Here is a 27,490-nt window from a genome sequence, read left to right as displayed (position 1 = left end):
TGCTCTTGTGCTCTTGCTCACTCTTGCTCTCATTCTCTCTCTTCCCCTCTCAAAAAAAAAAAAAAAAAAAGGATGCCTGGGTGGCTCAGTGTTTGAGCATCTGCCTTGGGCTCAGGGTGTGATCCCAGGGTCCAGGATTGAGTCCCACATCGGGCTCCTTGCAGGGGAGCCTGCTTCTCCCTCTGCCTATGTCTCTGCATCTCTCTCTCTCCCTGTGTCTCTCATGAATAAATAAATAAAATCATATATACATATATATATATATATATATATAAAATCTTAGAAGAATCAGCTTTCAAATTTATTAATATATTATTTTTCTTTCATTTCTTCTTTCTATAATCTTCATTATATCTTATATTCTACTTTTTTTTAGGTTTACTGTACTTTTCTCATCAAGCAGACTAAAATAATACTTTAAACTTCTTTTAGAACTTTCTTTTGTTCTAAAATAATCATTTAAACATATTTTGTTTCCAAGATGCTCTTTCAAATATTACTGTGTTTTCATTACTATTTAGTTTAATAGTGTAAGAGCTGAAATAAGAAGGCAGAGTCACTTTGTTTTTACTAAAACAGGGAACAGGAGCATAAGGTAACTCAAATTTGTCACTGTTCTGTGCGTGTCTATGAATGGTCATGAAAGCACTGCAAGTATTGATTTGATAGTTACAAATAAATTTAGTGAGGAGGAGAGTTCACAAATACAGAATCAGTGAATTTTGAGGATTGATTGCATCTTTCTCTTTCTCCCTGCATGTATGTGTATACACACACACACAAACATATATATATATAATAACATTGGTTTGAATTGTGTGGGTCCACTTATATGTGGATTAAAAAATACCGTACAGTACTGTAAATGTATTTTCTCTTCCTTATGCTTTTCTTAGCAACATTTCATTCTCTCTAGCTTACTTTATTATAAGAGCACAATAAACAATACATATAACATACAAAATATGTGTTAATCGATTGTTTATGTTATTAATAGGGTGTCCAGTCAACAGTAGGCTATTAGTAGTTAAGTATTTGGGGAGTCCAAAGTTCTATGTGGATTTCCAACTGCATGGTGGGTTCAGTGCCCCAACCTCTGCATTGTTCAAGGGTCAACTATGTGTTGTATATATGTACACACATACATACACTTGGTTTACCTGGGATATGTACTATTTAAAGTAAACGTTGACAACACAAAATTATGTCTTTTTAATATACCCATTCTGGCTGGTTTTACTTTTAATTAGATCAATAATTAATTCATATTAATTGTATTCTTAGTTATACATGATTTTTATTGGTTACTCCAGGGAACATATGAATCCTCTAATTTTCAGTTTATTTAGAGATAATATTGTAACCTTTCATGTAAAATGTAAAAAATTTTGCAATTTTGTAGTCCATTTACCCTACCCCCATCATTCTTTATGGTATGTTATTCAAGGTAGTATATCTCCAGAAGAAAAATACTATAATTTTTGCTTTATACAGTCAAATTTGCGTGAATTTCTGATGCTTTATTTGTTGCTGAAGATCTGAGTTTCTCTTGCAATCTGATGCGCATGTACTATTTCTAGTCCTACAGCTCTGCTGGGAACAGATTCTGTGGTTTTCTTTTACTTAATATGTCTTTACTTTGTCATATTCTTGAGGGATGTATTGCCTAGATACATAATTCTGGGTTGATAGCTTTGTCTTTAAACACTTCAAAGAAGTTTTCAAATGTCTTTGACCTTCATTATTTCTGAAGCAAAGTCCACAGTTGTTTAAATCACTGTTTCCCTGTGTTTCAGTTGCCTAATGTTGCATAAAAACCATCACCAAACTTAATAGTTTCACAGCATTTCTTTTCCTCATGAATTTGTACTCTGTGCAGGGCTTGAAAAGGGTAAGCCTGTCTGTGCTTCACTCAGTGTGTGCTCAGATGGCTCAGATGGTGGAGTTGAAATTATCTGAAGGCTCACTCATGCAGGGTCTGGTCCCTGCTGTGGGAAGACTCAAACAGTGGCAGGTTGGAACAGCTTGGACTCTTCTGGTGCCTTCCTTCCCTCTAAACTGTAACATATCTATCTCATCACATCATCCCTTTTTACTTTTCCTCTGTGACCTGGGCCAACATAGTTCTTTGCAAACTTTATCCATTGTAGTTGTTGCCATCATGACTTTCATAATTTTCTATAAAAGTTAAGAAAATGTAATGAAAGGGAAAGTGCACAGAGGACCAGAGGGAGTTGAGTGAAATGCCAGATTACAGGTATGTTTAGAGCAGCACTGTTAACACATTTGTCCTGGGGTCAGAAATCTTCAAAAAACACAGATTATAGAGAAACTATGCTTTTTAAATACAAAATAGAATTCATTTTTACCTCCATGGGGTTGCATAATAAAAGATGCATTCCTTAAAGTATTATAATTCCAGAAACCACTCACGTCATTTGCCATGGGAAGGTGACAATAAACGATTTCTGTCCAAAGCAGCATTGGCTTGTACTCTTTTCTTTATTTTTGGTTCTTGTATCTATACTTTGACTTACTTTTATCTTTCCTGTCTAAAAGACTTCTTTGCCACGTTTCTACACCATTTTTTTTTAGAAGAACGATAGATTTTCTTAATTTTTACAAACTTTTCTTTTGTAATTTTAACCTCTGAAAGATGAGCTTACCTTCTTGGTTTGGCATGAAAGATTCATGGAGGGAGAGGACTACCAGAATATGTAGTGGATTTTTCAGATTTATACTATCCCCAGAAAATGACAATGTACTAGGAAAAACAACATTTCACACATTTCCAAAGTCTAAGTGTGGATATTAAAAGTTACACTTACACATTTACTCAGCGTCTTTATCCCAGGCTTTGTTAAATTTCTCTAGGTGATATAAACAATTATTGGAACTATTTATTTTGAGCTCTTTACAATTTAGTTGGAGATCGGATAATTTAAACACTGTTAAATAAGAGTATTTGAAAAAATACTAAGTGAATGCTAGACAAAGTGACATAGAAGTTCACATTTTAGTTTTAGAAATGAAATAACAGTAGTAACAACAAAGTTATAACTCAGTTTCTTTAGAAATTGCAGAAGTAAAAATTACATAAAACAGTTTCACAGCTAGCTAATAACATTCTCTATGTATTTCACATAAATATAGATAGAAAGTATCAACCACTAGTCATAATGCTTGTTTTGAATAATTAGTTATATCTCACTTTCCATATATGGAAATAAAAATATATGTTGAGCACAATTTCCAGATTGTTATCTAATTCTTTCATTTATAAATATTTAAAATTCCTCTGACCCTTTGAGGCTGACATCCTACTGTATGGTTTTTGGTATTGTATGTAACACTCTTAAATGTATTGCACATAAGAAGGTCTTACACTAATGACTCTTTGCCAGCAAAGTAGCTGGCTTATTCCTTGGCTCATCTGTATTTCCCAGCTGATTCCAAGTGTTTAAGGTAAATTCCACCTAGAACATAAGGACTTTTCTCTGTTGCTGTTTGGTAGAGGAGCTCAGCCTGCTGTGGGCCCTTTGAAAATTTCATCTGGGGACAACATGCAGCTTCCTTTCTCAAGTTGCTCAGAAGTGCTGTTAAATGATTTCATCACCTTCTATGTTTAGAAAATAGGGACTTGGTGCTCTATAATCCTTACGGTTTATTTGAATTTTATTATGTTAATTTTAAAAATACTTGATGGTAAGTTGGGAGGGCACTCTGTCAACTATGTGTTTTTAAAAGATTTAAAAGATACTCCACAGTCTTCAGTGGTTCCTATTTCAATGATAAATAGTTCTTACAACAATGTCCTTCAACAATGCCCTTAGAGGTTCTTTATGAACTGGCCCTTGGTACCTCTTTGACTTCATCTCGTCCTTTTTCTGCCTCTAGCTTATTTAGCTTCAGCCACTATTTCTTGCTGTTCCTCAAACACACTGCTACTCTTCCCAACTTAGAGCATTTTTTCCCCCTTGCAACACTCTTTCCTCAGATAACCTCATAGCTACCTGCCTTGCCTCCCTTAAATCTCAGTCATTCAAGCCTATCATGCTCACCCTATTTAAAAATGAAATTCATCTATTTATCTCCCTTAACTTGCTCTTTTTTTCATCATAGCACTTACCACCTTTTAACACACTCTATAATTTTTAATGTATTCTTTTCTTTGTTTATTGCAGGTCTTTACTGTTAGAATCTAAGCATGTAGATGAATGTCTGGGACACATTAGGTTCTCAGTAAATATTTATTAAAATAAGTTTTTAATGCTGGGAATGTATTGTGATAGTTACTTTTTTCCCAGACCCTCTGAGAATTATGAAACCTGCTGCAGACAGAGGCTATTCCTTTGATCTAAATTCACTTCTCTGCAAATGTAAGCTTCAGTATATGGCTGGGATTCCATGCTTAAAATAGATAAAAAGCTTTTTCTGAATATAAAAGAGATTCTCAGAATTTATGAAGAGTTGAGATTCTGAGGCTTCCATGGCGAGAAGGCTTACTGGCATTGTTGTGAGGAAATGGTAGGACCCCAGGGCAATGATCCCCCAAAGATTAGTATGTCCCCACCCTTGTACAGAAGATGCAAGGCAAAAGAAGTAGAGCCCGGTGGGTCTGAAGAAACCTTGCAGACAGAGGTACCAGAGTGTATCCCAGATTGCAGAAAACACAAGGGACTGAGCAGGGATTGGGAATTAATTTCCCACATGCTAAACAAAATGAGAATTCTGAGGCAAAATTAAGTTACTTTAAGGAATGCAATGGGTTTGGCTTGGTGTTTGTTTATTGGGTTTTTGGTTTGGTTTGGTTTTGAGGTTTTTTTGGCACTGGTTTTGTTGACTGATATATAAATCCTAGTTGAAAGCTAAAAATCTATTCCAAAAGTGGAAAGTAGGAACCTAAATGATACCTCAAGAATACTTCAATGCTGATGATTGATATATTTCCCCTTTCTTCCCATGGTTGCTAGTCATTGTTCTTTGCCCAGAGTGTATGAATGTCTTGTGTGCGTGTGTGTGTGCATGTGTATGTTCTAATGCTCTTCATGTCAGTGTGTGCTTGTAATGCTGTTTGTTATTTGACAAACTCCTTAACCTATGGACTTCAGTTTCTATTTCCATGGCTCCAGGTGTAAGTCAGGTGCTCATTTATTTTCTCACAGCATTTTGATTATATTGAAATCCTTTACTTCTCTAAGTCCTTAACTGTAATCATTTTTTGTAATCATCCTTATAGTATTAATTGGGCTCCTGTTATTTGCCTCCATGGTTCTTAGAACATAGATACTTGGTGATGTTACTGAGATCCTTTAGTTATAAGTACTTTGAGATGTACTGTTCTTTAAAATAAGCATTAACACATTTTTAGCAGACAATCAAATAGAAGGGAAGTAGCTTGCTAAGGTGGTATAGTGACAGTCTGCATTCTAGTCAGTGTATATCAGCATTCTAAACTCATTCACCTTCTTTTCTACCAAGCTGCCTTTTGACATATGAAATGTCTTAACATATGTTACAAGGAGTTTTTATTTAAAAATCATACCAGTTTTAGAAAATATAGGATTTAGTGGTGGGAAACTAGGATAATTCATGCAATGAAATTTTGGGAATGAGCAGAGAGAAGCAGAGACTCCAAGAGCTGGAGAAGCCTACAGGCCACTTACTGCCAGCACAGCCTCTTTTAACCTCACATTTCTGTAGTACTGTTTTCAGTCTCATGAACTGGCAAGCTTATGTGTAGATCTCTAACCAAAGGGGGCTTATAAAAAATCCCAGGGAAAGATTCTGATCACAGAGTAGCGCTGACCAAGAGTGGAAGGATATGTTGATAGCACAATCTCAACTACCAACCTAACCTTTGAGCAGGGGTCAGGACATTGTAGGACTGGAGTCCTCCACACTGCTGTGGGGAAGGACAAAGGGAGACAGTTTCCAAATAAAATGAGATCTCATTATAAGAAGAAAAAGTAAAAGATGTTGAACAGATTAAAACAACATATATATATATATTCCCCTAGATATCAAAATATAATATCCCAAAATATTTCTAGAGATCCCTGGAGCAAGACATATTAAGTAAGTCTAATTTAGAATTTCTTTTGCAGTAATCTGCCTTTGGAATAAATTGAACTGCTTCCAATCAAGAGAAAGATTTAAAAGGATTATCTTATTCATTGTTTCTCAAATCCTGTCTTTATATGGAAGCTTAGGGGGAACTGGAATGACTCCCAGTGAGAACAACTCTTATTGAGTTATTCTACTTTTAAATCCAAAAATTACTTTGGAAACAGACCTGAACAGAATACTGTAGTCCTCCAGTGGAACACACCAGCAGGGTAATTATAACACCTCCTGAGGCTACCAGGAAACAAATGCATTGAAGCAGTTACTTGGGCATCTAGTGCTTCTCTACTTCTTTCTAATGGAAAACTTGGTTAGCTGGGCAGCTGTAATGCACCTTTCTCAATATACCAGTTTTCATTTTTAAAGCCAGTCTTTCCCATTTGAAACCATATCTGAAGGCAATTGCTTTAAACCATGATATGCTCTTCTCAGGTCAATATCCCTTAGTGATCTGTGTTTATTGATGTAGTTCAAGGAGCTTCAAAGGTAGTTAACATGAGAAAAGTAAATGGCATTTCTCCTCTGCTCCCTTTATTTCACTACAGAAACGGACATGGAAGACTCAATGAATCATTTGCTAAAATGGATCTTTTCTAATGTGAAATAAATGAATGCTGGCTGGGGGTGAAAAGACCATGGGAAGGTTACTTTGAAATCACTGTAGGAAGTTATGAACATTGATAACAGGGTGTAGACCCAGTAGAAATGGAAAATATGCAGTCTGATCATTTATAAAAGCCATATGGATGTTTCTATAAAATATTATAAAGAGTATGTCATAAATATATATATTGATATGACAAAAGTGAAGAGATTCTGATATTTCAAAGTAGAAGATATTTAAAAAGAAAATATGAATAGCTATAAAATACAATGCTAGAGAGAATACCCCTATCAGCGAATATTACATAACAGAATTCTTAATTAATAAACATGAATGGATGACCAAGATCAAAACCAGAGAGGAGAAAAAGAACAACACAAAAAACATGGACTCAAATGGACAAATGAACAAACAACACAGAAATCAGAATATCGGTCAAATGATCAATCAAGTACAAGAGGAAAACAGACTTAATTTGGACTTACATGAGCTCAGACATGGTGCCATTCACAGGCCTTTTCTGTGTATTTATTTAGGAGTAATATAGCTATATTAAGGATTCCAAGGCATCCAAGAAATGGCCTAACATAGAAAAAAAAAAAAAAGTAAGGATAATTCTAAAATGAAAAGTAATTGCTATAAATTAAAATAGAAATTCTCTGGACTGGGGCACCTGGGCAGTGTCGTCGGTTAAGCATTGGTCTGAGTCTTGATTTCGGCTCAGGTCACGATTTCACAGTCATGAGATTGAGCCCTGTGTCAGACTCTTTGCTGGGCATGGATCCTGCTTAAGATTCTCTCTCCCTCTCTCTCTGCCCCACTCCCCTCCCTCACTAGAGTGTGCTCTCTCTCTCCAAAAAAATAAGAAAAAAGAACAAAAAAGAAAGGAAGAAAAGAAAAAGAAAAAGAAAAAGAAAAAGTAAAAGGGCAGCCCAGGTGGCTCAGTGGGTTTAAGCATCGCCTTCAGCCCAAGGCGTGATCCTGGACATCTGGGATGGAGTCCCACGTCAGTCTCCCTACATGGAGCCTGCTTCTCCCTCTGCCTGTGTCTCTGCCTCTCTCTCTCTCTCTCTGTCTCTCATGAATAAATAAATAAAATCTTAAAAAAAAAAAAGGAAAAGAGAAGAAAGAAAGAAATTCTTTGGATTTTCAGAAAAATGCCTTTAAACAATGGGTTCTTTATAACAAATAGATGATTAAGTAGCTAGAGTGCCTTAGGCATAAAGTGAAAATCTCCATTAAGAGAATATACAATAAAACAAATAAGCAAGCAAGTGTATTAATATGCAAAATAAATAAGTCCAATATACTTCCTCCCTGTCTTTCCCTTCTTTTAGAAGTCAATATGCTCTCAGAAGATATTTGTGTAAAGAAATAGCCATTTAACTGTGCTATATACAAATATAAGGGTTACAATAGAATAATAAATAAAAATACGAATTTATATTGTTAGCGAAGATTTATTTATTTATTATTATTTTTTTTTTTGTTAGCGAAGATTTAGAGGTATAGAAGGAAAGAATGGAACTTACAGCAAGTGTCAACTTTTATGGATGGTTAGATCATGTTTAATATTGACAAATTAACAAATAGGTGTGTGTATGTAACATTTATATTTCTCGAGAGATAATTATTTCAGCTCCTAAAAATAGAATATTTAAAAGTGTTTGAGTGGAAGATAGTAAACTTTCATTTTCATGTTATATCCTTCACTACTGACTGGACTTTATGATCCAGCACGTGTATTCCTCTTATAGATAAAGCAAATTAAAAATAGCAAAATGAAGTTATATCCATAAAGTATCATCGAAAAAATGATTACTAAACTGAAAAGAAGATTAGCACATGATTGCTTTTTACTGTTGCTCATGTTTATTACCACGAGGGCTACGGGCCCAATACTTGCACACTGTCACCAAATGTCATCACCCATTGTTCTGATAACATATAAAGCAACTGTTTTACCCCTTTGATAGCTTTTCTTGTATGAGTCTGGTCAAGCTCCCGGCCACTATCACTTTAGAAGCAGTAATAATGTATGTGAAGAAAGCAGTGGCCTCCAGATGACAGATATCGTTATATTTCTTTTGATATTAAGACATTCACAGTAAAGAAGATATACCTACTCTGGTGAATCTAAAAACCAATGTTGGGATACTACAGGTTTCTTTATAATAAATACAACAGGTGTGATACATAGAAGGACTAGATAGAAGCTTGCACCAGCATTCAGAGAGAGAGAGAGTTCCCTACTACTCATTCCATCTGGTAGGACACATTTTTTTTTTCTCTCTGTGAAGAAGGTTATGACTTGGTTAAACCAGCCAGCTTCTCCTCTTCCCAGGAGATAAAAGGAAGAGGGAATAAATTGCAGCTGGGCTCTTTCTACATCAAAGAGAGTATGGAGAGGGTTGTTAAAGAATTTTGTTATGATTATCTTTGCTTGGGAAAAAGGAAAATAAGACTCATGACAAAGCTGAAAAATCAGTTTGTAAAGCACACTCTTCAGAGTGAAAGATTTAGAAGAAATATTATATTTACATACTATATATATAAATATGTAATATTTATATATTTATTTCCTTCTGGTATTTCAGAGTTCCATATTTGCCTTCAGAAAACAGTTGAATTAACAATAACAACACAAATGCCCTTGCTTATGATGAAATTGACTCGGAAATGCTACAGAAATTAGGAGTGCTGATGCAAATAAGAGTCATAAGGAAATGGATTCATGTGCATCGACTGCCATTAGTGGTAGTGACCTTAAGTGAGTTCCGTTGTATGAATAGAGCCTTGGTAACAGGCTGGAACTGCTGCTGTGCACATTCTATTTATCTAAGCAATGCTAACTCCAGACCCAATGTGTTGGTTTCTCCCCTGAAACTGAAGTAGCTCTGCAGTGGTCAAGCCAGATTTCAAGAAGTTACTACCTACCCTCATTCATCTTAAGCGAGCACACTTGGACCTTTAAAGTGTATGGTGTCTTGGGTTTCAAGATGGTTTTCGTTTCATTTTGTTTTTTTTGTTTTGTTTTGTTTTGTTTTGTTTTATGGTTTTGGGTTTTTTTGGTAAGAGAGGGTTGGAACAGTAGAATGGTGTTCCCTATTTTCTATAAAATAGTTCACTATTTTGCTCTTCCATTCCACTTTTGATAGTTATTTGTGTCAACAAGTTGAATATAAGGAGTACCCAGTTTGATCATGACAGAAGTACTAACTAGGGAGTTTTGGGATAAGTGGCTATTACTCTTGCTATCTGAGGTGCTATTCAAACTCAAGATGAGAAATCAGATTCTGGAAACAGCAAAAAGATTACCATTTATGATTATGGTGAACCAGATGCTGATCTTATGGAATAAATCTGAGGTATTATAAAGGTAGCAAATAAAGGTTAAGAATTATAAAACTGAAAAAAAAAAGAATTATAAAACTGTAGGGATTCACATGGAGCTAATTTCAATTTCCTATGTATTTATACCTTTAAGGAAGTTGATGCTATCCAGCAACCATCAACTAATATGTATAATCAACACATGCTTGAACAGTAACTATTATCTACTGGTTACTTACAAAGCCAGAAGGGTTTAGCAAATAATCTCTGTATTTAATCACCTTATAAGGTAGATAGTATTTGTCTTATATATAAGATGAAGAAACTGAAGCTCAACAAGTATAGATGTGTGCTTCTCAGTTCCTGATCTAAGGTTCAAGCTATATATCTTACCCCAAAGCCCTTTCTCTTCTCACTATATTGTTTTGGATATCAGATAATATGGGTTTTAACAATGTTGTTTGCATATGATGCCTTTTTCTTCCCTTTGAACTTGTATTATCAACCAGTCTGGCCCTTGGAAACTTAGAGTGTGAAGTGTCTGGGAGTCATCAGATTTTGAACTTTAAATGCAAGCATTCCATGAATGATGGCTCCAGAGGACATCTGGCATCCATGTTCTCCTTCTACTTGCTTTGCTTATATTAAGAAGCAACTCAGCTTTCCACGCTACCCAGGGAAGGGTCCATAGGGTGTTGTTTTGCATTCCCAACGTAACTTAAAGGGAAACTTTAACAACGTCCGGAGCCCTTGATGTTCTGCAAAAGAAGGAGCAGGATGTCCTCAAATTCCTTGCAGCAGGAACCCACTTAGATGGCACCTGCCATGACTTCCAAATGGAACAGTACATATACAAAAGGAAGAGTGATGGTATCTACATCATAAATCTGAAGAGAACCTGGGAGAAGCTTCTGTTGGCAGCTTGTGCCATTGTTGCCATTGAAAACCCAGCTGATGTCAGTGTTATGTCATCCAGGAATACTGACCAGCGAGCTGTGCTGAAATTTGCTGCTGCTACTGGAGCCACTCCTGTTGCTGGCCACTTCACTCCTGGAACCTTCACTAACCAGATCCAGGCAGCTTCCCGAGAGCCAAGGCTTCTGGTGGTTACTGATCCCAGGGCTGCCCACCAGCCTCTCACAGAGGCATCTTACGTTAACCTGCCTCCCGTTGCTCTGTGTAACACAGACTCTCCTCTGCGCTACGTGGACATTGCCATCCCTTGCAACAACAAGGGAGCTCACTCAGTGGGTCTCACGTGGTGGACGCTGGCCCGGGAAGTCCTGCACATGTGTGGCACCATTTCCCGTGAGCACCCATGGGAAGTCTTGCCTGATCTCTACTTCTACAGAGATCCTGAAGAGATTGAAAAGGAAGAACAGGCTGCTGCTGAAAAGGCTGTGACTAAGGAGGAATTTCAGGGTGAATGGATGGCTCCAGCTCCTGAGTTCACTGCTACTCAGCCTGAAGTTGCAGACTGGTCTGAAGGCGTGCAGGTGTCCCCTGTGCCTATTCAGCAGTTCCCTCCTGAAGACTGGAGCGCTCAGCCAGCCACTGAAGATTGGTCTGCAGCTCCCACGGCTCCGGCCACTGAATGGGGAGGAACAACCACGAAGTGGTCTTAAGCTGCTCTTCCACAGAAGCAACAAAATGGAAAGAAGGTTGATGGAAAATAAACAGTTTCTAAAAAAAATTTAAAAATAAAAATAAGCAACTCAGTGGGTGTGATAATGTTGAATCTTAACAAATATAATTTCTACATCCAGTGCTAAGTTCAATTTATGGTAAAAAAAAAGTCCAAATAATATTTTAAAGAATACAAACCTACATATGTTGTATGTGTAGTATATTTTTACAGTTGAAATATTTTGTTTTGTTATGTTTGTCATTTAAAAGAACCAAAACAAAAAAAAAAAGAAAAATAATAATAAAAATAAATTAAAAAAGAACCAAAACCTCATCTTGACAGATATATTTTAATAAAATTCTTGTGCACCTGACCTTTTAAATAAATTATTTATTAATCATCTTATACAGATAACATTTAAAACTTGAGATGCATTGCTTTTCCGCTCCCATTTTCCTACCCCTGGTTGCCACTCTGGCTGCACCACGTTCGGTCACAATTACAAAGTTCCACACCTCTAAGCTAGCACCACTATAGTCTCTCTCTAGCCACAGTCATGATCATCTATTGGGACCTCATAAGCAACAGTGAGATGTTCTCCAACATCTACAAGATCTAGGAGATCTTGGATGGGCTGTGCCGGGAGGTGGAAGGGAAGATGATTAGTAGAACAGAGGGTAGCATGTTGACTCACTCATTGGTGAAAATGTCTCCACTGAAGGTCCCAAGGGTGAAGGTACCAAAGGCATAGTAATCACTAACATTGATGTTGTCATGAACCATCATTTGCACTCTCTGCAAGTGATGGAAACCAGCTTCAGAGAGGAAGCCAACAAGAAGTATATCAAAGATTATATGAAATCAATCAAAAGCAAACTTGAAGAACAGAGGCCAGAAAGGATAAAGCCTTTTATGACAGGGGCTACAGAACAAATCATGCACATCCTTGCTGATTTCAAAAACTACTGGTTCATTATTGCTGAAAACATGAATCCAGATGACATGGTTGTTATGCTGGACTGTCATGAGGATGGTGTGACCTCATATATGATTTTCTTTTTTTTTTTCTTTTTCATTTCTATTTTTTTTTACTTTTTTAAAATAATAAATGTATTTTTTTTATCGGTGTTCAATTTGCCAACATACAGAATAACACCCAGTGCTCATCCCGTCAAGTGCCACCCTCAGTGCCTGTCACCCAGTCACCCCCACCCCCCGCCCTCCTCCCCTTCCACCACCCCTAGTTCGTTTCCCAGAGTTAGGAGTCTTCATGTTCTGTCTCCCTTTCTGATATTTCCTATCCATTTCTTCTCCTTTCCCCTCTATTCTCTTTCACTATTATTTATATTCCCCAAATTAATGAGACCATATAATGTTTGTCCTTCTCTGACTGACTTATTTCACTCAGCATAATACCCTCCAGTCCATCCACGTCGAAGCAAATGGTGGGTATTTGTAATTTCTAAAGGCTGAGCAATATTCCATTGTATACATAAACCACATCTTCTTTATCCACTCATTTTTTGATGGACACCAAGGCTCCTTCCACAGTTTGGCTATTGTGGACATTGCTGCTATAATCATCGGGGTGCAGGTGTCCCGGCGTTTCATTGCATCTGTATCTTTGGGGTCAATCCCCAGCAGTGCAATTGTTGGGTTGTAGGGCAGGTCTATTTTTAACTCTTTGAGGGACCTCCACACAGTTTTCCAGAGTGGCTGCACCAGTTCACATTCCCACCAACAGTGTAAGAGGGTTCCCTTTTCTCTGCATCCTCTCCAACATTTGTGGTTTCCTGCCTTGTTAATGTTCCTCATTCTCACTGGTGTGAGGTGGTATCTCATTGTGGTTTTGATTTGTATTTCCCTGATGGCAAGTGATGCAGAGCATTTTCTCATGTGCGTGTTGGCCATGTCTATGTCGTCCTCTGTGAGATTTCTCTTCATGTCTTTTGCCCATTTCATGATTGGATTGGTTGTTTCTTTGCTGTTGAGTTTAATAAGTTCTTTATAGATCTTGGAAACTAGCCCTTTATCTGATATGTCATTTGCAAATATCTTCTCCCATTCTGTAGGTTGTCTTTTAGTTTTGTTGACTGTATCCTTTGCTGTGCAGAAGCTTCTTATCTTGATGAAGTCCCAATAGTTCATTTTTGCTTTTGTTTCTTTTGTGTTCGTGGATGTATCTTGCAAGAAGTTACTGTGGCCGAGTTCAAAAAGGGTGTTGCCTGTGTTCTCCTCTAGGATTTTGATGGAATCTTGTCTCATATTTAGATCTTTCATCCATTTTGAGTTTATCTTTGTGTATGGTGAAAGAGAGTGGTCTAGTTTCATTCTTCTGCATGCGGATGTCCAATTTTCCCAGCACCATTTATTGAAGAGACTGTCTTTCTTCCAATGGATAGTCTTTCCTCCTTTATCGAATATTAGTTGACCATAAAGTTCAGGGTCCACTTCTGGATTCTCTATTCTGTTCCATTGATCTATGTGTCTGTTTTTGTGCCAGTACCACACTGTCTTGATGACCACAGCAGTGGTCAGGATATATGCTTTTAAGTATGGTTTAGAAATGGAAAAATGTTAATGAATTTGGGTATTAAGCTGGAAAACTGACTGCTGTTCTTCATCCACACAATATCAGGACTTAGACAAAAGGGATTGATGCCATCTTGAACTCTTCATTTATTTTGACCTTGACTTATTTGGAAAAGAGACATGCTTTTTAAGAAAGAAACAGGTCATGTTAGTAGTCTAAAAATAAAATGTGTCTAAACTAATGAGAAAATTCCTCATAGTTTAATATATATTTAAATCCATAGTGTGTAGTGTCCTGGAAAAGCTAGAGCCTGGTTGTAGACTAGTGCTAAAAAGCATAAGATGGCTTGCAAATAACTTCTACAATGAAAACTACTTCTGGGACTGGAATATAAAAAATAAGAACCAAGAGTCTTAATCCTTGAGTTCCGGTAAAGGGAAAGACCGTGCTCATAGCTGGGCAACATTTGAAGTGGATTCCTTACATTGCAAACTGAAATAATTAATGCTGGAAGAGATTACGAAAAAGAAAGAGACTAATACAATTGGAAGGGAAAAAAAGTTGAAGTACATTATGTAGTAAACCTCTATCTCATAAAAGAATTTGACTAGGAAAATGAATAGTCTATATACAGTCCTAAGAATTGAAATACTAAAACATCCATTGTTTGGAGAGATATTGACTCCACCATTTTCTAGCAAACAGTATTCTATATTCAAAAGTCACTCATTTTTATTGACATATTTATAAAATATAATTTTAGTAAAGGCTAGTAAATTTACATAGAACCAATTTCAACAAAAGATGATCATGTTAGTGTACATAAATTTGGCTTTGAATATACTTGTATTTCCATTTTTAATGTTTATGGAGACAACTCTTAAAATAATGAAACACCAAAATCATTTATGGAAAAAGTCCCAGTTGCTCCATAAAAACAAGTTAGTTCTGCATAAAATAAATAAGCAAACGAACAAATAGAAGAATCATTTTAAAAAGTTTAAATCTCAACAGTTTATAGGTTTTTTTTAACATATTGGAAACCTGATGAGAATGACTTGTTTAATGTTTATAATCACATTTTAGTTTTAAAAGACTGCCACCATATTTTTTTTAATAGCTGTACCATTTACCATGAGGAACATAAAAATGTTACATTCTATTACCTATGGAAGTTCACATAGATAGTACCTTTTAATATGTAGTATTAAAACTACAATCATATAATTTCATGGTGATTTATTTCTAGGAATGTATTTTATCATCTCAATCGTCATTCCATAACAATTATGAGGAACTGGAATACTATATAGAAGGCCCTCAGGTCATTCCATATTGGAAAGCTATAGGTTATCGCCAATAATAAAAATTGCTCTTTGTGCAAATTATGTGAGAGAAGTTGTCAAAGAGATATGTGAATTCTTACTAAAGAAATCACTATCCTTAAATGATTTCAAGTGCAAATGACTTCTATTTTTATGAGGTATTAGCTCAGAAAATCAAACTGCCATTTAATTTTGCTCTGGTGAGCCTATTGTCTTCATTTCATGTCCTTCTTGGGATACATTTTTCTCTGGATTTTTGAAGATTTATTCATGAACTCCCATTAGCATTAATAGGGGTTGTATAACTCTATCCCTTACACAGCCAGTGGTAAATGAAATCCCTTTGGCATAATTTTCAGGCATTTAAATGAGTCTTGGGCTTTATAAAATACAATTAAGGTGCAATGTTGCTAATGTAAATACTGAAAAGGTATGGGAGAGGGAATTAAAGGTGCCCTTTATAATGACACATGAGAGGCCACACTTTTTCAAATTGAAAGACACAATTGAGAGAACTTGTCACATTATCCATCTGATCATCACTAGTTTGGGGAATAGTGCTGCCTCTCATGGAATTAATAGATATTAAATCCAAAATCTAACTTAACCAATAGATCACATAGTTTTTTTTTTCTTTTTAATACTGCAAAAAATGGCAAAAAATTTTATTGCTGGTATTTAACTTTTTAATACACAGGTATAGTATTTATTGCTTACCTTGCTTGTAAAAGACAGTAACTGGTTACAGAGTTGTTTAATTTGAGTAGCCTCTGTGATAGAAGAGTTATATAATCCAGTGAAAAGGTCATAGATAACAATAAGGCATCTGGGAATAGGGCACATGGAATTCATCGCACTGAAAAAATGTCAAGCTCTTAAGAGACCAAGAATGAGAACTCTTCTCTGTACTCAAAACATCTGCTAGTGGCCTAATATAAGGTAAAGCTGGGTTTCTGCCTTGTAAATAAGTGCACTACATATTACAAATATAATACAGATATTTCAGGAAATCATACCATTCACAACTTTTACCCCTATCTCATGCCACTTAATTCCTTTATTCCTTTAATTCCACTATTATCAATCTTTTTCCATCTCCAAAGAATTTTTAAAAAATATCTTCTGGAGCTCTTTATAAAAATAAGCCAGAAGCAACCTACTGGTTGTTTACAAGTCAGGAAGGAGTAATGTGTTAAGATACCAACAGTATAATGAGACTTCCACCTAGTAAACCAACCAAGAATCTGTATGTTTGCATGAAACAAGTTGCAAACTGGGAGAAAAGAGACCACAGAGTCACAGGAATAGGGAAGATAACTAGAAGAGGTAGAGGGAATATTTCTGACCACCACTCAACACTGAGTTTGAAGCTGGTTCTGCCCTCCATAGTGGCTGAAATTACAATTACAGCCCAATCTCATTGGTTCAGCTCAGTGATTACTTTATAGTACTGGGCTATGAGGGATGGGTTTTGGATTCTGCCAGACTTAGATTAGTGTCCTTTATCTTTATACACACACAAAAAAATGAAATCTTTTGAACCTCATTTTCCTAATCATTGTTGATATTAACATTGAAGAAGACAACGAATGAGGTGGCAACAAGTTTCTGATCTTTGGCATGTAGTAATGTTCCCTTTGCTTTAAGACAGAGGGTTTCTGGAACTGGTAGCCACCATTATCAGCAGTGTGATCTCGCTCTTGTATTATAACAACAGATTCAAGAGTAAAGGTCATTTTAATCTGGACACACACTACGTTTGGGCATCTGTTACTCAAACTCAGTTTCATCTCATGAATAATTTTAAATGATTTTATATATATTTTGGCATTTCATAAAAAACTTCAGTTTTTATGGCATCCTTTCCATATGTCCTGCCCTACCCTGTGGCGATTATCACTGTGTTTCTTTACCCAGAGCAGCTGTCCGAGATCATGATATTTCGGAATGCAGTTTGAGTCACAGACATCAGTAGAAGTGCACTATAACAGGCCCAGAGTGGTATGTAAAGTGTGCATAAAATGTCACAGGATGATATCATGTAACTTAGTTTTAGATCAGGTAAGCCTAATTATATTTCAAATGAAAAAGCCTGAATTTCTGTTACAGTTATGGTCTCATGTTTATTTTTTCCACTCTGCTATTCTGAAACCCATGATGTTTGGAGAAAGCTAATCTGTCAGCTTTTAAAAGATGAACTGGAGAGCAGAGATATCTGTGTCAGCAAATAGATATTGAATTCTTATTACTTTTCAGAACAAATACAAGTTCTTTGTATACATTTAATCAGAACAAGTAATGTTTAAGTTGTTTTTAGAGTCCATTGATTCTAAGAAATACTCCCTGGGTCACACAGGTATCATGTAGAAGAACCAAGATACGGTCACAGTTCCATTAGGCTGTTTTCTGGAATACGTTGATCTCTGCTGAGTCCACTTGCAGGCAAGAAGGAAAGCACACGCACACATGCACACACACACACACACACACACACACACACAAATTTATTAACAAACACATGGGAACTTTGGTCACTCAGGATTTGGTTATTAGGGCTGGCACAATTTTACCAGAAATAATGACCCACACCATTCAAGGAAAACTCTCACCCTCTCTAGACTACATCCACAAACTAAAATTAAGTTGCTTCTATTACCATGAAGGTTTATAGGTTGTGCTGCCCCTACCTCAGAGACAGCCTGAAAGGATTTGAACAGCCTAAGTGCTGATAAGAGAAAAATCAAATTAATTACCTTGACAAATCCCTTAATTTCAGTAATATGGTTACAAGAGATTCCCCTCTTTATTTTCTTTTAACTCTTTATGTTCCAATTTGTGGTTATGAAAGTCCTCATGAATTACTGTGGTATTTCAACTGTTGTGCATGAGAGCTGGAGAAACATTATTCCAATATTAAACAATTCAAGTTATCCATAAATTTGCATATATGTGATTCTAAACCAGAAATCAGGAAACTATGGCCCACTGATAAAATCTGGCCTGCTGTCTATGCCTGGAAGTAGTTTCTTTTGGCAACACAGCCATTATCATTCATTCATGTACCATACGTGTGACTTTCATGTTATAGTGACAGAGCTGAGTAGTTAGTTGTAACAGAGCTGTATGGCCCTAAACCTAAAATATATACTGTGCATTTTTTAATAGAAAAATTAGTTTGACAGCCCCTGAATACATAAAGAATATTACTGATTTTTATATTGGCAACTAGATATATAATTAATAGACTCGCAGATAGTTTAATCTTTCTGAAGTAATTTAATCTAATCTTAATTACATGAAATTAAACCAGATAATTTTACTTTTTCATTTTCTTCACTTATATTTTCTATATTATCTATGAGAATTAATAGAAATTTTGAATATTTTAGAAGAAAATAATTTAAACATAAAGAATTTTGATTTTTTAGAAATTTTTATTTATTTTTTTTAGAATTTTTTATTTATTTTTTAAAGATTTCATTTATTTATTCATGAGAGACACAGAGAGGAAGAGAGGCAGAGACACAGGCAGAGGAAGAAGCAGGCTCCATGCAGGGAGCCTGATGTGGGACTCAATCCCAGGTCTTCAGGATCATGCCCTGGTGCTAAACCACTGAGCCACCGGGGCTGCCCACAAATAGAAGACATTTTAAAGACTAGAGTAGCTGTGGTCACGTAGGGAATGAATACGGAGAGGCAGAGACAGAGGGAGAAGCAGGTTCCCCACATGGAGTCTGATGTGGGACTTGATCCCGGATCCCGGGATCAGGACCTGAGCCAAAGGCAGATGCTCAACCACTGAGCCATCCAGGCATCCCGGATTTTTTTAGAAATTTTTAAACTGACTATTAATCTTTGATTAAAATAGATTCAGACTTTTACCCTTTGAATACAGTTACATTTTATGTTTAACCCTTTAAATCATTGAGAATGAGTATAAGTGCAGTTAGAGGAAAATTAAAAAAAAAAAAAAATGCAAGTAAAGCTCAGAAAAGACCAAAGCTAAAAAGAAAGTAGAAATTTTGACATTATGACAATGTACTTTATCGAGATAGGAGGTAGAGCATAATTATTAAGAAGTGTGTTGGCTTAATTGATAACTATTTATTTAGGCCTCTAGTATGTGGGCCTCCACCTGTGCTCTTGTCCTAGGCCCTGTAAATGTTCACAATGAGCCTGATCAGTCTCAAGGTGGACAAGAATCAGCTGCTTTGGGGTATCTGGATCTGGATAAATCACCCTAAATTTCATCAGCTTGTCTGTCTAATAAAGAGTGAACCAACCCTAATTCTGGCAGGCTTGTTGATCAAAAGACAGAGAATCTCTCAGCTTCTTATTAACAGTCATACTTGACATTTGGAGCTATCGTCAAAGATAAGATTGATCCTAACACTTCATATTTTCCTTATTTTTCCATAATTTATGTGCCTGCTGTTTGGGTAAAGGCACTGTTATTTTTAGCAACTAGGATTTATATGGCCTTCCTGACTAAAGTGTTAACTTGTGATTGAAAAGTCATGTTTTCTAAGAATATACGCAAAACTATAAAACATATTTAAATTAATGGATCTAGTTTCTTATGTATGCTCTAAAAAGCACGTGCAACAATTTTCCCCAATAAATGAAATAAAGCTTCTATCTATTTATTTCAGCCTTAGGAAGAAATGACTGGATCGAGTTTAACCAAATAGAGATGGTGAAATTAAAAAAGAGGCCATGGTTATCAAGCACATCAACAAAATAGGCAGTCATGCTTCAGAAGTGAAACAGAGGTGAGAGGCCCTTGTGATTTCTGGTATGGAGAGATATGCCTTATGTAGAGGACAGTGTAAACTAAGAAAAAGCAAATAACTGAAATTGCAGAAGCTCACCTTCAAGACTGAACTTGCAGGTGAACTTCCACAATGTAACCCAAAGTGGGGCAGTAAAGTTCATTTACTTAACAATTAATGTTTCCTCCCAGCAACACTGGTTACAACTAATCTGAAACCTTAAAGTGTATGTGTTCAACAAGGACATTTTAGAACTACATGTACACACATTCTCTGACATACTTCGAACAACTCCATTAAACCATAAGCTTTTCTTAAAGACTTTTTGTGACCCTCTCCATTGGACAATTTATCTGCTTCTACCGCAGCTGGTCTCTGAAGTTTTGTACTAATTTAACTCAATCAAAACACACAGCCCTCTCACTTTAGGGATACGTTATCCTCCGTGTCTAAGTGAGTGCTTCCTGGCTGTTTCAAATGCTCATAAAGGCTATTTGTCTCCTCCACACAAGGTACACTGAGAATCTAACTCCTAAACTAAAACATGGCTTATTTCTCTGCTTGTTTCTAATTTTTTTGTGTGTCCGAACACAGTAAGGACCAAAGAAGTTACATCTTCCTATTTCCATTTTCTGCCTGACATCTCTGAAGCTTGAGAATATTTAAGATGAATTTGGCAATCCCTTATTTCACTCCTGATGTCTATATTTAGTTCATCTGTTTACTAGTCTCTGCACTCAATTCAGTAGACATTCATTGTTCAATGTAAGCTCCACTTTGCCCCTCTTCTCATCTCTATTGTCTTGAATCTGTGTAGCATTATCTTCATCTTACAAGACTACAGTTGCTTCCTGACTGGTGCTGGCTTCCGATTTTCCTCCCACTCAGCCTCTTTTTTCCTATGGCAGCCAGATTGTTGTTGTTGTTGTCTTTAATTATCTCTCCTAGACCTTCAGTGTCATCCCATCACCTTTCAATGAGACCCTCTAACACTGAGGTAGACTCTAACATCTACTGGGCCTCACTGCCTCAGATCCTGCATCTTCTCCAACTTTGTCTCAGACATTCCAACCTTTTGGAATTATGCTCCAGCTGAACTAGCTTTCCTCACTGCATTTATTCCTGGCTTGTGCAGCATGAACATAGATTAGCCTAGTTCTCCTGGTCTACAGTGGATTCATCCTTGCCCTATTTTGTCTGTCTCACCCTGTATCTTTTTCCTTATAGCAACTTGTTATAATTTCCAATAAAATACTTTTTGTTTGCTAATTTGGTTATGGCGTTTCTTCTCTGTTTCATTGTAAGCTCCAAAAAGGCAGAGACCACATATTTTTTGTTTTATACTATAGTTTTTGCTAGAGCTTACTTTGTGTCATGTCCTACCCATCGTAGGCCCATGATAAATAGTGAATGCATAATAGATTGATTGAATGAATTAACCCATAAATTATTTGTGGGAAAAGAGATAAGAAAACCTTTACTACTGCCTTGAAGATTTTTCTCCCCAGGGAAAGAGCTTCAAATACAGTTAATATTCATCAGAGAGATAAGAGTTAGAGAATATTAACACTCTTGTGTCTTGATGTGCAACATATTTAAAGAAGAATGAAAATGTCAGTGTGTTAGAAGTTGAGAGACACAAAATAATTATCACAGTTCTATCAGGAGAGGTTTGTTGGGACTGAGCTTGATGGTGTTAAAGTATTTAAATTTTAGTTTATAAGGGTACTAAGGGTTTTTAAGTAGCGGGATGATTTAATCATATCTTTTATTAAAATGATTTCATTCTGTATGTATGTGTTTGTGTGTGTGCACATGCACGCATATAAGAAGAGCAGGGGAATAGTTTGAACAGGCAAATGAATTGAAGTAGAGGCAAGTATTTAGCAGGACACTAAAATAGTTTAGAAAGAGACCATGAGAGGGTCTGTCAAAGAGTAGCATTAAGTGGAATTGACATCACAATAATGTAAGAAGGAAGAATGAATCAAGGATGAAAGCAGATTTCTAAGTTGAATATCTCTGAAGCAGTTGAATGTTTATAAACAGACACACAGAGACCTTCCTCAATTTACAACAGGGTTATGTCCTGATAAATCCATTGTAAGTTGAAAATATTGTAAGTGAAATATGCATTTAATACACTTCACCTACTGAACATTGTAACTTATTCTAGCCTGCCTTAAATGTGCTCAGAATACTTACATAAGCCTACAGCTGGGCAAAATCATCTAATACAAAGCCTATCTTATAATTAAGTATTGAAAATCTCATGTAATTTATTGAATACTATACTGAGAATAAGAAACAAAAGAGTCATAAGTAAATTGATTGTTCACCTTCAGGACTACATGCCTTACTGGGAGCTGTGGCTTGCGCACTGCCCAGCATCATAAGACAGTACGTATTATACCACATGTCACTAGCCTGGGAAAAAAATCAAAATTTAAAATTCAAAGTATGGTTTCTACTAAGTTTATATGACTTTCAAACCATTATAAAGTTGAAAAGCATCAGTTGAACCATCTTAAGTTGGGACCATCTGTGTATATGCATATTTATCTGATATATTGATGTGTGTGATAATTAAGCAATATAGTTTTATGCATACTTAAAATACTGTCTCACATTGATATTTTGATAGCTGAGTGTCATCTTCAATTTCCCTCCTGTTACTTTCACTCACCAAAAAGAGTGAAGAGTCCTGTGCTTACTACCCTGTGGACACCACTGGGATGAGAACACTGATCTTTCAAAGAAATACTGACATAGAGTAGCCACAAAACCGTTGCCTCTTGGAAGAATAAGTGAATGAATGAGAATACTAGAAACCCTTTCATCCCTACCATATAAAATATCTACAACACAACTGGTTAAATCAGCCAGTTAACAGCAGGAATAAACACACTAAGCAAGGGATCCAGTCATTTTTAAATTACAGTGAATCAGCTACAGCCAAAATTTTGGTCTCCAGTTGAATACCCCAATATAAAACAAATCTTTATTTTTCCAAAAGGAAGACAAGGAGAAAATATATAACAAATCTGATGCCACTTAGAAGAAAAAGTCAATTGATCACTGTGTACCTATAGTTTAAATTTTGAAATTTACACAAAATCATTAATTACTCCATCCAGAATATTGCATGGCTCATGAGCAATTCTAAAAAGAATTATACACCTTTAATAAAAGTGATCTCAGTTCATTTTTTGAGAATATATCTCTGTGGAGTACGAACAGTGGGGAAATTTGAAAGGTCTTACTATCCACTCCATGCCTCACTCCCCCTTCGAAGCTATTGCTATTTAGGCTACATTATAGCCTTGAACCGCTAAGAATTGATTAAACTACATTAACGAGGCACCTTACTTTACAGTGACTGAAAGAAAAAAAAAAAAAGGTCCTCGAGGGTTTCTAGATAGTGAGCTTAAATTAGCCTTAATCTCACACAAGCAATGATTTATATATTTTCTTAAATATATTTGCAGCCGTAGAAAGGTTCATGTTAGTTTGTTATGTTCTGAGAAAATAGGCTTTTCATCAATTTGATTCAACCAGCAGAATGCACATAAATTGGAGAAAGTAGAGCCTTGGGGTAATGATGCATTATACTTAGGCTACTACAAAACTATCCTGAGCATTCAGATTTATTACATAGGAGGGGTTACTATATCTTGTTATGGTATTATCCAAGACAACCAAACCTCCTAATAAATTTCTGAACTGTTTCAAATCCAGAAAACTGACCATATAATCTAGAATTTCATATTCTAATACTTGAAGAGATTCACTCTAGAAAGGAAGCAATTTGTCCTTAAAATATGCCTTACCTACCAGATTATGCAAATATGAATTAGTTTTGAAAACTTTGACAACTCTTAAGCACATATAATAAACTAAAAATAGAAGTAAGTTGCTTTTGAAACCTGACATGCCTGTGAGCAACAAAATTCTGCATTGGTTTTGCAATATATTAAGCAGCTAAAATGAAAATGGCATATTTGCACCATGCACTTGAAAACATAGTAACTTACAGCAACTCTTCAGTGTTGCTTGAGCTGATGATAGAATGGCCACAACTATGCAGGTGTTCTTTAGTCCACAATGGCATTGACAAAGGGAAAAAAAAGTTCATCATTGGGACTGAGGTGTCCTCACATTCCCCCAGATGCTTACATTGGAGATAATAAACTACTCTTAGACTATGAAACTACTTTTTTACTTTATCTTTGGGGGGAATGGTATCACACAAAAACTTAATTTCAGAAACATGGAAATAAATCTTTAAGAAAACTTATGAGCAATATTCTCTTTAATGTATATTTCATAAAATTAGAGACAATAAATTGTGTGATGAAAATACAAGACATGCAAATCCAGTCTTGGTTTTACTTGTGATTTGTAAATGCCATTTACAAGATCTCTTTGAAATGCTATTTTGCAAATCTCATGTATTACCCATCCCACAGTTCTATTTGAAAATGGCATTGTGGCATAGCTGTTGAAGGGTGGAAAGTGTAGTTTCCATGTTACAATCCTCAAGGATTTGAGATTTATCTAATAAATTAATTTGTGAAACTTTTTTTGTCAATTCTACAATACTACACAAATATAAGAAATTACCACAATTTCCCCCCTGGCTTCCTTTACATAGGCATTATAAAAAAAAAATCAGTGGATTCAATATCACTCAACAGAGTCAGTTTTCTGTGATAGATGTGTGTTTTAATATATGTTGGGATATGTGTGTGTAGTTCTTGGTTAGGAGATTACTTCTTCCCACTCCTCATGGGTACTTATGGATGGCCTCCCCCAAAGTCATACTGCTGGTCTTCTGTTCTACTCCTTACCATGCCACATGATGAGGAGAAGTGAGTGACCTCCAATTCTTACTTGGATGGAGTTATTCTACTACTGTGTTTTAAGCACTGGAGATGTAGGCAGATGAACTGTCCAAGGTCTAGACTTGGTGGGATAGAATGGGGAAAACAAGAGAGCTTACGAGTTCATTGACCATACCCCTTAGCCATATCCTACAAGTTAGGTTTTATTAGTGCTAATGGTGATATGTTGATGTCTACATTTCTTTTACCTGTGTTTCCCAATTTAGTACAGACGGGGACAAGAGGAATATAATCTACTTGAATAGTAAGGCTGATCATAATAAGCAACTGATCTCCACAACAAAATTACTTCAGAATGCTTCTCTACTATATGATTCATGTATTTCTCCACAAAGTAGAATAGGCACAGGGGAGTTTGCCCTACAGAGCTGTGTGTATATGTGCACACACATAAAACTTGCTGCAGTTGTTTCTTCCATTTCCTCTGGTTCTAAATCATAAAATGGAGAAATTATAAATATACCATCAATACAGGTAATGACCTGTGGTCTTGTTTCTAGCTGGTGCTTGCTTCCTGACTCCATTTCTTTTTTCCATTTTGTAAAAACAAAACAAAACAACAAAAGAAAAGAAAACAAAAGAAACAAAACGTATCAACTATTAAAAGTGCCAAGAAGGACAAAGTATATTTGAATAACTTTTTAATTTTACTCTCCTTTGAAAATATGATTGAATAATTTGGCTAACCTTGGAAAGACATTCTTAGAAACTCTTAAGCCCACCTGAAACTCTAAACTTTGTCATCACTGTGGGCATTGACACCAGGATTTCTTACTAATAAAAACTGCTTTATCAGTTAGCTCATCCCCCATTGCCAGGGGTCAAACTCCTTTGATTCTATTTTAAAGTGTGGTATAGACACTTTAAATAAAATAAATAAAATAAATAGTTTCATTACAAATGAGTACAAGGAGGAGATATAATAAATTGTGCATGTTTGGTTAATTATTTTGGCTTGACATTTAGTATTAGCAAAGAGTGAGTTTGTAATTAACTGGTTTTCTCTTAATCTCCTTTACATTCCCTTTGTTCAAGATATATTTTAAATGTTTTACATTAGCATAATGTTTTGTACTTTTCACAAGACTTCTAAACACGTTTTTTCATTTGATAATCGCAGAGTGGAATATTCTCTTCATTTTATATAGATGCACACAGAGATTGGAAGAAAATAAGACAATTATTCAAGGGTCCATGACTATACTAGGAAAAATGTTTAAAAAAATCTCCCTGAGCCTGTTTCATGGAATGAGGCTTGCCTTGGAGCATCCCAGGACTATTGGCTAAATTAGCTTTAAGCATAAAAATGTAAGCACTTTGTTGAACGTTTTGAGTGTTGGTTTGATTTTGAGCAAGGTTAATTGATTAGTTGGGATAAAATGGAGAGTGAAACAGCTGAGCACATCTGGTAACAACTGATAAGAACCACAACCACATACTCAATTTCCCTCCTAGAAAGGGAGGAGCTGCCCTCTACCTGACAGCTCAGTAATGTGCTCCCACCCCTCCCACCTAATGTCACTGCGGGAGCCCCTGATGGAAAGTCTCTATCCACTGACAGAAGAAAGAAGTTGGACTTGTGATTTTAAGGAGAACTTTAGGATGCTGGAATAAGCCCTATTCCTCTTTTCTTCCATTAGTGTCCACTGACTACTGTCTATGAAACTGTGGGGCAGACAACTTTTCTTGAGAAGCTCTCTTCACAGCTTCTGGGAAAAAAGCATCAAATAAAACAAAATCGTGTGTTTAACACAAAGCCTATATATATGTGTGTGCTTTTTTTTTTTCTTTTGGCATGTTTACACATGCACATATATATTTAAGGAGTGGGACACGTTTGAGCAGCAAACATTGTTGCTGGTAATGCTTTTTGGCTTCATTTCAAAAGAAGAAACAAAAATACTCAGATGGCTAAAATACTCTTTAGGGTGAAGGCATAGTCTAACAGGTATGAAGAATGATAATTTAGACCATACTTGGAAACTTCAATGTGTAGAGAATCAGCAGGGAGTCTACTTCTCCCCCTGCCTGTGTCTCTGCCTCTCTGTGTGTGTGTCTTTCATGAATAAATAAATAAAATCTTAAAAAAAGTATTCCCAGCTTCCATCTTTCCTTCTACGTACCTTCTACCTTTTATGTGTGCCACTCAGGTAAACAAAGAGCCTGCAATCTTCTTGCACTTCAAGCCTACATCCCTCTATTCTCTTGGTTTCCGTGTTTTCTGAGTAGAAAGAACCATGTTTCTATCAGTATTACCATCTTCCCA

At 36.0% G+C, this 27,490-nt stretch overlaps 1 protein-coding gene and 1 pseudogene across 7 annotated transcripts in view; both read left to right on the top strand.

Moving 5' to 3' along the window:
- The first annotated feature begins 4,520 nt into the window (after nt 1–4,520).
- LOC140613890 (small ribosomal subunit protein uS2-like) overlaps nt 4,521–27,490 on the top strand; it is a 71,748-nt gene continuing 48,778 nt past the window's right edge. Inside the window, exons 1-3 of one of the 7 annotated variants that reach the window (XR_012014775.1) lie at nt 9,551–9,707; nt 20,201–20,320; nt 26,865–27,224. Coding sequence is in view for 3 of the 7 variants with exons in the window: in XM_072792380.1 (XP_072648481.1) it covers nt 10,900–11,688 (789 nt within the window). In the remaining 4 variants the exon portion in view is untranslated. The other 6 variants (XR_012014777.1, XR_012014778.1, XR_012014774.1 and 3 more) reach the window with 6 other exon arrangements.
- Nucleotides 12,247–14,271, top strand: LOC140614429 (translationally-controlled tumor protein-like; annotated as a pseudogene).

This window comes from Canis lupus, chromosome 22 (genome assembly GCF_048164855.1).
Source record: "Canis lupus baileyi chromosome 22, mCanLup2.hap1, whole genome shotgun sequence".
NCBI classification, from domain to species: domain Eukaryota; kingdom Metazoa; phylum Chordata; class Mammalia; order Carnivora; family Canidae; genus Canis; species Canis lupus.
Note: the sequence above shows the minus strand (reverse complement) of the source record. Positions and strands in the feature narration are given on the sequence as shown.